General features: G+C 35.0%; 1 protein-coding gene across 1 annotated transcript in view; it reads left to right on the forward strand.

Annotated features, from left to right (window-relative positions):
• Positions 1 to 12,317, forward strand: part of LOC114328194 (DDB1- and CUL4-associated factor 5) — an 86,593-nt gene that overhangs the window by 47,879 nt on the left and 26,397 nt on the right. The window contains exons 5-6 of the mRNA XM_028276979.2: positions 3,203 to 3,477; positions 11,884 to 11,999. Coding sequence (XP_028132780.1) covers positions 3,203 to 3,477; positions 11,884 to 11,999 — 391 coding nt within the window. The remainder of the gene's footprint in view (positions 1 to 3,202; positions 3,478 to 11,883; positions 12,000 to 12,317) is intronic.

A 12,317-nucleotide genomic window follows, 5' to 3' on the forward strand; every position in this document is an offset into this window, starting at 1 on the left:
CGTTACCGCTTCACAAGTTACTTTACTTATCTATTGTTTATATTATCTATAAGTTTCATTGGTTCAAAGTACTCACTTTAAAAAAAATTGGGTTTAAAATAAAAAAAAATTTAATTTGAAAAAAAAATGGAATTGTTCATGGAATTAACTTAAAAATTATTAGTAACACCAAAAATCTTAAAGAGTAACAAAATGTACGTTTTGCTTTTCTGAATATTTTTGCAGTTTTGTTTTCTTGTTAGACAAAAATTGGTTATGCTATGGCTGTTCAAAATTTGCATAAACTCGTGATTAGTTACTCGTTCAAGCCATTTTAACTCCAGCTTTTTCAATATTAAGCACTTTGAACCGATGAAATTTACAGATCATATAAATAATACATAAGTAAAGTAACTGTATATTATACATAATATACAGTATACATAAGTAACATATAAGTAAATGATAAAATTTATTTGTGATGCTAATTAGGAAGTGATTTTCGCGATTTGTTTACCAAAAAATAAAAGGGACCAACAATATTTTGAGCGCAACTCACTTACTTTTAATGTTACAAGTTTTTTTAAAAAACAAAAATAAATCTTTTTTAAACACTTTAAAAAAAATGAAATGAATTTTCCCCGAAAAGTGTTTCGTTTTTGGGTTATTTCACAGTGAAATATTCGATTCGGAATTTGATGTAGAACCTACTTTTCATTAGCTACAACTCTGCTTCTACTGGGTCTACATACCTCAAGCATACACAATGTTTTTCAGTTTTTTATAAGCTATATTTTTGCTAAGAATATTTTTTCGCTGAAACAGTTACTTTTTGAGTTATCTCCGAAAAACCGTCCAAAAACATGTTTTTTTCTGTGAAAAATGAACATATTCACTTGCAAATAACTAAAAAGGTATTGACTTAAGAGGAAACAGTAGCGATCAACAGGTAGCGAAAACGCGTTTCAAGATTGCGGCTGTAATTTTGAATATTTTTTCGAGATATTTGGCACACGTATTCGTAATATAATAAAGAATGGCGGTACAGAGACCAATTTGAAAAATATATTAATATGTGGAAATTACTCTGTAATTAAATACGATATTAAAAAAACGAGCCTGTACCGCCATTAAGAAGAACAAAAAAATACACTTTCTTCAAATAAACTTTTTTATCCAATGCCTAGATTTTGTGTCATTTTGGAACTACTAATGAAATAAAAAATTTTAGTAGTTCCAAAATGACACAAAATCTGGGCATCGGATAAAAAAGTTTATTTGAAGAAATAGTATTTTTTTGGTCTTCTTAATGGCGGTACAGGCTCGTTTTTTTAATATTGTATTTAATTACAGAGTAATTTCCACATATTAATATATTTTTCAAATTGCCTCTGTACCGCCATTCTTTATTATATTACGAATACGTGTGCCAAATATCTCGAAAAAATATTCAAAATTACAGCCACAATCTTGGAACGCGTTTTTGCTACCTGTTGATCGCTACTGTTTCCTCTTAAGGACAAAACTCTATAGAACAAAAGTTGCTTATAATTAGTCATTTTATCCCAATTTCGGACTTATTTTGAATGTATATTTTTCACCTTCGAGAGGGGGTTTCCCTCCATCTTTGTAAAATGGAGGGGATGTAGAATTGTAAACTTTTTCTTATATAATAATAGACAATTTCAACTACCTATTCCCAAATTTTCATCCTTCCTTTATTTTTTTTTGGGTCAGATTGTTCTTTGATCGGGCTAGTACAACAAAACACTCCTTCCAAACATCAGGAAATAAAGACGACTTCTTCTTTTCTTCTTTACGTGTCATCTCAGCGACGAAGGTTGACAATCATCATTGCTATTCTAATTTTTGACACTACAGCCCGAAAGAGTTCAGTTGACCTGCATCCAAACCATTCTCAGATTTCTCAGCCAGGACATTTTTCTTCTACCTACCCTGCGCCTTCCTTGAATCTTTTTCAGCATTATTAATTTTAGGAATTCGTATCTGTCACTACGGGTTATATGACCCAGATATTGTAGTTTTCTTATTTTAATGGAATCCAGTATCTCCCTGCTGTTCTCTATTGTCGTTATAGCCCGATCAAGGAATACAAAACTTAACGAAAACCTCCAAAAAAATAAAGGAAAGATGAAAATTTGGGAATAGGTAGTTGAAATTGTCTATTATTATATAAGAAAAAGTTTACAATTCTACATACCCTCCATTTTTATACCCCCTTCTCCGGGGTGAAAATATACATTCAAAATAAGTCCGGAATTGGATAAAATAACTAATTTTAAGCAACTTTTGTTATATAGAGTTTTTTCACTAAGTCAATACTTTTCGAGTTATTTGCAAGTGAATATGTTCATTTTTAACAAAAAAAAAACATACTTTTGGACGGTTTTTCGCAAATAACTCAAAAAGTAAGTTTATCGAAAAAAGTATTCTTACCAAAAATATAGCTTATAAAAAAGTGAAACAAATGGTGTGCGCATGAAGTCTGTTGACCCAGTAGAAGCAGAGTTTTAGCTAACGAGGAGTAGGTCCCTCTTCGTCAAATTTCAAATCGAATATTTCGACAAGAAATAACCAAAAAAGGGACCAAAGGCATCATTCAGGGAAAATTAATTACAACTTTTTTAAAGTGTTTAAAAAAAAGTTTTATTTTTGTTTTCTAAAAGCCCTTCTAACATTAAAAATAAGTGAGTTACGCTCAAAATATTGTTTGTCCCTTTTATTTTTTGGAATAAAAATCGCGAAAATTACCCCCTAATTAGCATCCCTAATTTTCTTATATAATAATAGACAATTTCAACTACCTATTCCCAAATTTTCATCCTTCCATTATTTTTTTTGGTCAGATTGTTCTTTGATCGGGCTATTAGTACTTCTTGATTGGTTATTCTCTCTGTCCAGGAGATTCTCAGCATTCTTCGATATGTCCACATTTCAAATGCTTCCAATCTATTGAGACATTGTTTATTAATAGTCTATGTCTCCACACCATACAAAAGAACAAAAAACACATAACACTTTGACAGAAAATACATAACACTTTAACAGAAAATACATAACACTTTAATAATAAAGAATTTAATTGCTTGGTAACAGAGCAAACACAGTTTTTTTAAAAGAAAATTGGGAACACCATCAACTAGGTAACACAATAATTCATCAAATATGTTTGTGCCAACATTTAAAACTTTACTGTTTTTAGTCAACTGATCCACTACGATTCACAAAACGGCAAAACCAGCGGAATAAGCGCTTGCTTCGACTGTACCGGCAAAAAAGTGCTAGCTCTAAGACGTCGCCTGCCTCCCGTTTTATATTTAGCCGAATCTGAAAATGCCTTGTGCCAGTTTTACCATCCTCAGTACTATAATTCGTGTACTATGAAGACGTGCTGCTTTGCCGGTGAAAACGATGAATACGTCCTGAGTGGGTCCGATGATTTCAACCTCTACATGTGGAAGATACCAACGGATGATTGTGAGTATACCTATAACTTTCATATTTTGCTATACTAGGTTTATTTTCAAGATAAGCTAAGACGCCACTTTCAGTTGACTGTTCGGTGGGTCACGTGACTAGGATTGGCAATAGAGATGGTATAGGAACTCGTTTGGTTACAGAAAATGTAGGTTTAAATATAAACATCTCGAAAACAAAAATTGTGACAAATTTGATACCCAAACAGAACATCAGTATTGGTGGGAAAGAAATAGAACTCGTAGATAGATATAAATACCTGGGACATGAAATTAAGATTGACAGGGATCATCAGACCCGTGAACTGAAGAGAAGAATCGGTCTTGGGTGGGCAGCATATGGATAACGAGAGAGAAACTTTTAAAAGTGAGCTGCCCACATGCCTGAAGATAAAGGTAGTTGATCAGTATGTACTTCCAGTCTTGACATACGGAACAGAAACACTTACCTTAACAAAAGCATCGGCTACCAAAGTGAGAGTCAGATAGAAGAATTGATTGGTCCATGTTAGAAATAACTCTGCGAGACAGAATAAAAAACGAAGAGATTATGAGAAAAACCAAGGTGACTGACGTCATCGAAGGGATAGCCAGACTAAAATGGAGATGGCAGAATACATAGCCAGCATGACAGATTGGCGATGGACACATACCCCAGGCTGTGGGTGAAAAAACGTGATATAATTCAGGAATTTTTGAAACCTATCAGGTGCTGTAAAGGACGATGCCAGGAATAAATTCTACTAAAATGTGACCAAAAAGATTGTGAGCTTTTTTTTATTGCGATTTTCATTTGTTAAATTTGCAATTTTTAAAGATTTTTTATTTTGCAGCTGAGGATATTGATTTTAGAGAAAAACTTTTTAATAGAAAGTTGTAGTAAATTAAAAAACCTACAATTTGAGCTATGGTAAGTTTAATTTCGTTTATTGGTTATTGCAAAACAGCCTGCGAAAGGTCCAAAATGGCCGTTTATTACAATTGTGTTATTTATTGTACAAATAATATTTTTTTATTTTTTAAAGCTTTAAAATGAAGATCTTTCAATTTCAAACATAAAAAAAATTGTAAGGCCGGATTAACGAATTTGTTACTTAGATATTATAAATTGTTTATCCCAAGAGGTCAAATGTCGAAGGCTATAACTTTTTGAAAAAAATCGTAGAGAGTTGGTGAATCATCCAATCTCCTTCTAAAGAGTTATATTTTCATATTGTGATGTAAATAAATGCGTAAAACATTTTTAAACCTCTAATTTTTAGGTTTGAAAATAAGGGGGCAAATTTCGTTATCAACATTTAGAGCTGAAGCGGCCCTGTACATCCTATGAGTTTTTAACTTATAGATTATTGTTGCTGAAGACGAAACGAAGATTTATAAAAAAATAAAAAAATTTTATAACCAACTGAAGCCTAGATAATTGTTTCTTTTTTCTTAAATCGTAGTGCTTTTATTTATAACAATTAAAAAATTATTTTACAGTCATTGATTAAAGAAAGACTTATATTATCTTAAAATAAAAATTATCATAAAATATAGTTACATTTAATTATTAAAAATTATTTTTAAAATCGGTGCTTTTGCAAGCGGCCGAATTTTGCAAATCGCCCGGCTCACTTCAAATCTGCGCGCTCGGAAAATTTTTACGTAACTTGTATTTAATTAAATTTTGACCGAAAACAATTTAATAATATTACCATTATAATATACAGTCTATTTACCACTGTATTTGTTTTTCTTGATAAACTTTTATATGTGAAATCTCATTTCTGAAGAAATAATTTACAAAAATGATACATATATATGAAATATATTTGAATTTTTTCATTGTTATATAAATATAATAATAATAATGTTACTTCTTATTATACAATATAAAACTTTTTCTTCTTGTAGTGACTATCCGTTTTGGATGTTGGCGACCATCATGGCAATTTGGCAAACCCCATTTGGAAACTGAGAACCAGGAAGGCGAAGGATTATCTTGCTAGAAAATTTACGTACGTCGTTCAACACAATCACAACAACACAACGACAAATCTTTTTAGAGCAGCAGTACCGATTTAGTGTGACAAGTACAGATTGCCATGATGGTCGCCAACATCCAAAACGGATAGTCACTACAAGAAGAAAAAGTTTTATATTGTATAATAAGAAGTAACATTATTATTATTATATTTCATATATAATGTATCATTTTTGTAATATTATTTCTTCAGAACTGAGATTTCACATATAAAAGTTTATCAAAAAAAACAAATACAGTGGTAAATAGACTGTATATTATAATGGCGATATTATTAAATTGTTTTCGGTCAAAATTTAATACAAGTTACGTAAAACTTTTCCGAGCGCGCGGATTTGAAGCGAGCCGGGTGATTTGCAAAATTCGGCCGCTCGCAAAAGCACCGATTTTAAAAATAATTTTTAATAATTAAATGTAACTATATTTTATAATAATTTTTATTTTAAGATAATATAAGTCTTTCTTTAGTCAAAGACTGTAAAATAATTTCTTAATTATTATAAATAAAGACACTACGATTTAAGAAAAAAAAGAAACAATTATCTCGGCTTCAGTTGGTTGTAGAAAATTTTTATTTTTTTATAAATCTTCGTTTCGTCTTCAGCAACAATAATCTGTAAGTTAGAAACTCATAGGATGTACAGGGCCGCTTCAGCTCTAAATGTTTATAACGAAATTTGCCCCCTTATTTTCAAACCCAAAAATTAGATGTTTAAAATGTTTTACGCATTTATTTACATCAGAATGTGAAAGTATAACTCTTTAGAAGGAGACTGGATGTTTCACCAACTCTCTACGATTTTTTTTCAAGAATTTATAGCCCTCGACATTTGACCTCTTGGGATAAACAATTTATAATATCTAAGCAACAAATTCGTTAATCCGGCCTTACAATTTTTTTTATATTTGGAATTGAAAGATCTTCATGTTAAAGCTTTAAAAAATAAAAAAGATTATTTGTACAATAAATAACGCAATTGTAAAAAACGGCCATTTTGGACCTTTCGCAGGCTGTTTTGCAATAATCAATAAACGAAATTAAACTTGCCATAGCTCAAATTGTAGGTTTTTTAATTTACTACAACTTTCTATTAGTTTTTCTCTAGAATCAATATCCTAAGCTGCAAAATTAAGAATCTTTAAAAATTGCAAATATAACAAATGAAAATCGCAATAAAAAAAAAACTCACAATATTTTTGGTCACATTTTAGTAGAAGTTATTTCTGGCATCGTCCTTTACAACACCTGATGGGTTTCAAAAATTCCTGAATTATATCTAGTCCTGTCGCCAGGGGGGGTACAACGGCCTCGTTAATTCAGATGGACTTACTCAAGTTTTTTTTATGTATTTTGACCCGTAGAACACGAATTTTTTGGGTAACAGTTGATCCGGATGTCGATAAGATTGTTATAGACCAAGAACTTGAGGAATCAAATAACAGCGATTTTTGGCAAAACAAAACAATATTTTGTATTTTTTGGGCCATTTTAAGTAAAAAATGTTTCTACAAGTTTTTTCGTAGGATGCACAGTTTTCGAGATAAACGCGGTTGAACTTTAAAAAAATCGAAAAATTGCAATTTTTGAACCCGAATAACTTTTGATTAAAAAATAAAATAGCAAGTCTGCTTACCGCATTTGAAAGTTTAAGTCAAATTATATCGGTTTTGATTATTTGCATTGGTAAAAATTTATTTTTTTATTGTTTAACAAAGCTATAAACACGTAGGGTTTCCCGTGCTTTTACATGCGTTTTAACGCATGTAACGTAGAAATAGTCTTGATTGCACTAGTACCTATTCTACCTACTCGTTCGATTTTAAATGAGAAATCATAGAAACATCACTCACGCACTAGTTGTTTGTAGCTTTGTTTAGCAATAACACAATAAATTTTTAGCAATGCAAATAATCAAAACCGACATAATTTGACTTGAACTTTCAAAGGCGCTAAGCAGAATTGCTATTTTATTTTTTAATCAAAAGTTATTCGGGTTTAAAAATTGCAGTTTTTCGATTTTTTGAAAGTTCAACCGCGTTTATCTCGAAAACTGTGCATCCTACTAAAAAACTTGTAGAAATATTTTTTGCTTAAAATGACCCAAAAAATACAAAATATTGTTTTGTTTTGCCAAAAATCGCTGTTATTTGATTCCTCAAGTTCTTGGTCTATAACAATCTTATCGACATCCGGATCAACTGTTACCCAAAAAATTCGTGTTCTACGGGTCAAAATACATAAAAAAAATTTGGGTAAGTCCATCTGAATTAACGAGGCCGTTGTACCCCCCCTGGCGACAGGACTAATCCTGAAATCGACCTATTTTTCACCCACAGCCTGGAGTAACAGAGCAATGGAGACTTAGAGACCAATGGAGGACAAGAGAAGCGGCGGTTGACCACCTGCAAGACTGACGATTTAAGAACGTTAATAAAAACTGGATGAGAGCGGCTCAAGATAGACGGGGTTGGCAACACGTGGAAGAGACCTGTGTCAGCAATGGACTTTGAGGCTGGATAATGATCGGTGGGTATGTAGTGTCGTCGCAGTGTCCTAATCTGCGTCTAAGCTTATATTTGGAATGAACGTAGTATATACTGGTAGTGGTATTTCGCAAGGTGTAAAGTACCCCGCACAAACCTTATGGAAATTAGGTCATAGTGGATTTCGTTCATACTTTGGGAGAATACTCTTTGAAGCATCCTGATAAAAAGTTCTCATGGATACAGCTCAATCGTATGAAGGATTTTCAAGATATAGAGCCACAAACTCGGATAATTATAAGATTTGCTGGGTATTCCAATTCCCTGATTTACTGGTTATCTGGCAACATGTAGAAGTTTGGATCAAGGAAAAGTACTAGTAGTCTAGGATTTTTTCCTGGCTATCCAATGACGACCTTTACTTTGACCTTGACCTTCAACGGACGTCAGTTTCGAGGGTTTTCGGCATTAAATTGATATAAACAGATTACTAGACCAGGGCATTTTGCACTAAAACACCCGAATAAATAATTTTTTAAATACAGCACCTAGAGACTTGCAGTTTTTTGCATTATGTTCAGGATGACGCCAGGAAAAAAGTCTACTATTCAAAAATGGGTTGAAATGCATAATTGCACTGTAAAGTGCATAAAATGCATCCAAAATTGCATAAATATAAAAATAAAGTCCAAATCAGTATATTAAGGAACAAAATTTATTGTTTGGGGGTTTTTGGGGTCACTGAATACGATTACGCCATCAGAACTGACCTCCGGATCACCTGGTGCACAAGGTCACGGCAAGAGACGTCATCTTCTGGTGTTTCGATGGTTTTCGGCACTAAATCGATGCAAATGGATTACTCGCGGGTTTAAGGGGTCCCTAAATACAAATATGCCATCAGAATTGACCTCCGCAGTACCTGGTGGCCAGGGTCGTTACTAAGGCACATCATCTTCTGGAGTTTCGAGGGATTTCGGCACTAAATTGATGCAACTGGACTATTCGGGGGGTTTTTGAGGTGGTTAAACACGAATATGCCATCAGAATAGACCTCTGGATAACCTGGTGCCCAAGGTCACTGCAAAATACGTTATCTTCTGGGGTTTCGAGAGATTTCGGTATCAAATTGATGCAAACGGATTACTTACGGGTTTTTGAGGTCGCTCGAAACACGAATATACCATCAGAATTGGCCTCCGGAGTACCTGGTGCCCAGGGTCGCTAATAAGTCACGTCATCTTCTGGGGTTTCGAGGGTTTTCGGCATTTAATTGATGCAAATGGATTACTCACGGGTTTTTGGTGTCGCTAAACACGAATAGGTCATCAGAATTGACCTTCGTAGTACCTGGTGCCCAGGGTCGCTACAAAGGCACGTCATCTTCTGGAGTTTCGAGGGATTTCGGCACTAAATTGGTGTAACTGGACTACTCGGGAGGTTTTTGAGGTGGCTAAACACGAAGATGCCATCATGACAGACCTTTGCACCGTAATCCGTTTGCATCAATTTAATACCGAAAGTCCTAGAAACTCCAGAAGATGACGTCCCTTGCAGTGACCTTGGACAGCAGGTGATCCGGTGGTCTATTCTGATGGCATATTCGTGTTTAACGACTTAAAAAACCCCAAGTAATCCACTTTTATCAATTTAATGCCGAAATTTCTCAAACTCCAGAACAGGACGCCCCTTGCTGTGATCTTGGGCTCCAGGTGCACAGGGAGTCTGTTTCGATAGCATATTTGTGTTTAGTGACCTCAAAATCCCGCAAGTAATCCGTTTGCATCAATTTGATACCGAAAGCCCTCGAAACTCTAGAAGATGACGTGCCTTTGTAGCGATCCTGGGCACCAGGTACTACGAAGGTCAATTCTGATGACATATTCGTGTTTAGCGACACCAAAAACCCGTGAGTAATCCATTTGCATCAATTAAATGCCGAAAACCCTCGAAACCCCAGAAGATGACGTGACTTATTAGCGACCCTGGGCACCAGGTACCCCGGAAGCCAATTCTGATGGTATATTCGTGTTTAGCGACCTCAAAAACCCGTAAGTAATCCGTTTGCATCAATTTCATACCGAAATCCCTCGAAACTCCAAAAGATGACGTCTCTTGCAGTGACCTTGGGCATCAGGTGATCCAGAAGTCTCTTCTGATGGCATATTCGTATTTGTGTTTAAACACCTCAAAAACCCCCCGAATAGTCCAGTTGCATCAATTTAGTGCCGAATTCCCTCGAAACTCCAGAAGATGATGTGTCTTAGTAACGACCCTGGGCACGAGGTACTGCGGAGGCCAATTCTGATGGCATATTCGTATTTAGGGACCCCTAAAACTCGCGAGTAATCCGTTTGCGTTGATTTAATGCCGAAAACCATCGAAACTCCAGAAGATGACGTCTCTTGCCGTGACCTTGGGCACCAGGTGATCCGGAGGTCAGTTCTGATGGCGTAATCGTATTCAGTGACCCCAAAAACCCCCCTAATTATAAATTTTGTTCCTTAGTATACTGATTTTCACTTTATTTTTATATTTATGCAATTTTGGATGCATTTTATGCACTTTACAGTGCAGTTATGCATTTCCACCCATTTTTGAATAGTAGACTTTTTTCCTGACGTCATCCTGAACATAATGCAAAAAACTGCAAGTCTCTAGGTGCTGTATTTAAAAAATTATTTATTTTGTGCTAAATGCCCTGGTCTATACTCATGGGTTTTTGGGATCGCTAAACACGAATATGCCATCAGAATTGACCTCCGGATGACATGGTGGCCAGGGCCACTGCAAGGGACGTCATCTTCTAGAGTTTCGATGGTTTTCGGCATTTAATTGATGCAAATGAATTACGGGAGGGTTTTTTGAAGTCGCTAAACCCGAATATGCCACCAGAACCGACTCCCGGAGCACCTGGTTTCCAAGGTCAATGAAAGGCGCTCCTGGAGTTTCGAGGATCTTTGGTACTACATTAATGCAAACGAATTAGTTATAGGTTTTTGGGGTTGCTGAACACGAATGCGTGATCAGCACAGACACAGGAGCACCTGGTGCCTAAGAAAGGTTATCTTCTGGAGTTTCGGAGGAATCAAATGGATTACTCTTAGGTTTTTAACTCCAGAAGATAACCTGTCTTAGGCACCAGGTGCTCCTGTGTCTGTGCTGATCACGTATTCGTGTTCAGCAACCCCAAAAACCTATAACTAATCCGTTTGCAATAATGTAGTACCAAAGACCTTCGAAACTGCAGGAGCGCCTTTCATTTAGCTGGGAAACCAGGTGCTCCGGGAGTCGGTTCTGGTAACATATTCGTGTTTAGCGACCTCAAAAAACCCTCCTGTAATTCATTTGTATCAATTAAATGCCGAAAACCATCGAAACTCTAGAAGATGACGTCCCTTGCAGTGGCCCTGGCCACCACCTCCTCCTTAGGTCAAGTTTGATGGCATATTCGTGTTTAGCGATCCCAAAAACCCATAAGTAATCTGTTTATATCAGTTTAATGCAGAAAACCCTCGAAACTCTAGAAGATGACGTCCGTTGAAGGTCGAGGTCAAAGTAAAGGTCGCCATTGGATAGCCAGGAAAAAATTCTAGACTACTAGTACTATTCCTTGATCCAAACTTCTACATGTTGCCTGATAACCAGTAACTCAGGAAATTGCAATACCCAGTAAATCTTATAATTTTCCGAGTTTGTGCCTCTATATCTTGAAAATCCTTCATACGATTGAGTTGTGCCCATGAAAACTTTTTATCAGGATACTTCAGAGTATTTTCCCAAAGTATGAACGAATCCACTGGGACCTAATTTCCATAAGGTTTGTGCGGGGTACTGTAAATGAAATACAGTAGGGATCTTTTAAACAACGATTTGTTTAACAAACTGGCTTTTTAGGTGAATGGGGTTCATCTCATATGGTTTTACGAGGTCACAGGTCCATAGTGAATCAAGTACGGTATAATAGCCATAATAATTTTATAGCGTCTTCTGGTGTCGAGAAAATGATAAAGGTTGGTATACACTTTATTGACAATAGTAATAATTATTATTCTTCTTCTTGTCGCACAATTTCATACTGAGATAAACTACTGGATACTAATTTAACGAGTTCAGTACGACCAACTCAGAATTGAGAAAGATGGAAGACAGGCGACACAATATTAATAAGGCATCTGAACAAATATCAATATTTAAAAAAAGAAGAAAGAAAAGATGAATATTCCATGACCATCATGTTATTGTCTAAACATAGTTCAACTAATAGGTTTCCACTATTGTTGATTTTATATCTCCTTATTATCCTATAACATCGTTCCATTTTTCTACTT

The sequence above is a fragment of the Diabrotica virgifera genome, chromosome 6 (genome assembly GCF_917563875.1).
Source record: "Diabrotica virgifera virgifera chromosome 6, PGI_DIABVI_V3a".
Taxonomy (NCBI): domain Eukaryota; kingdom Metazoa; phylum Arthropoda; class Insecta; order Coleoptera; family Chrysomelidae; genus Diabrotica; species Diabrotica virgifera.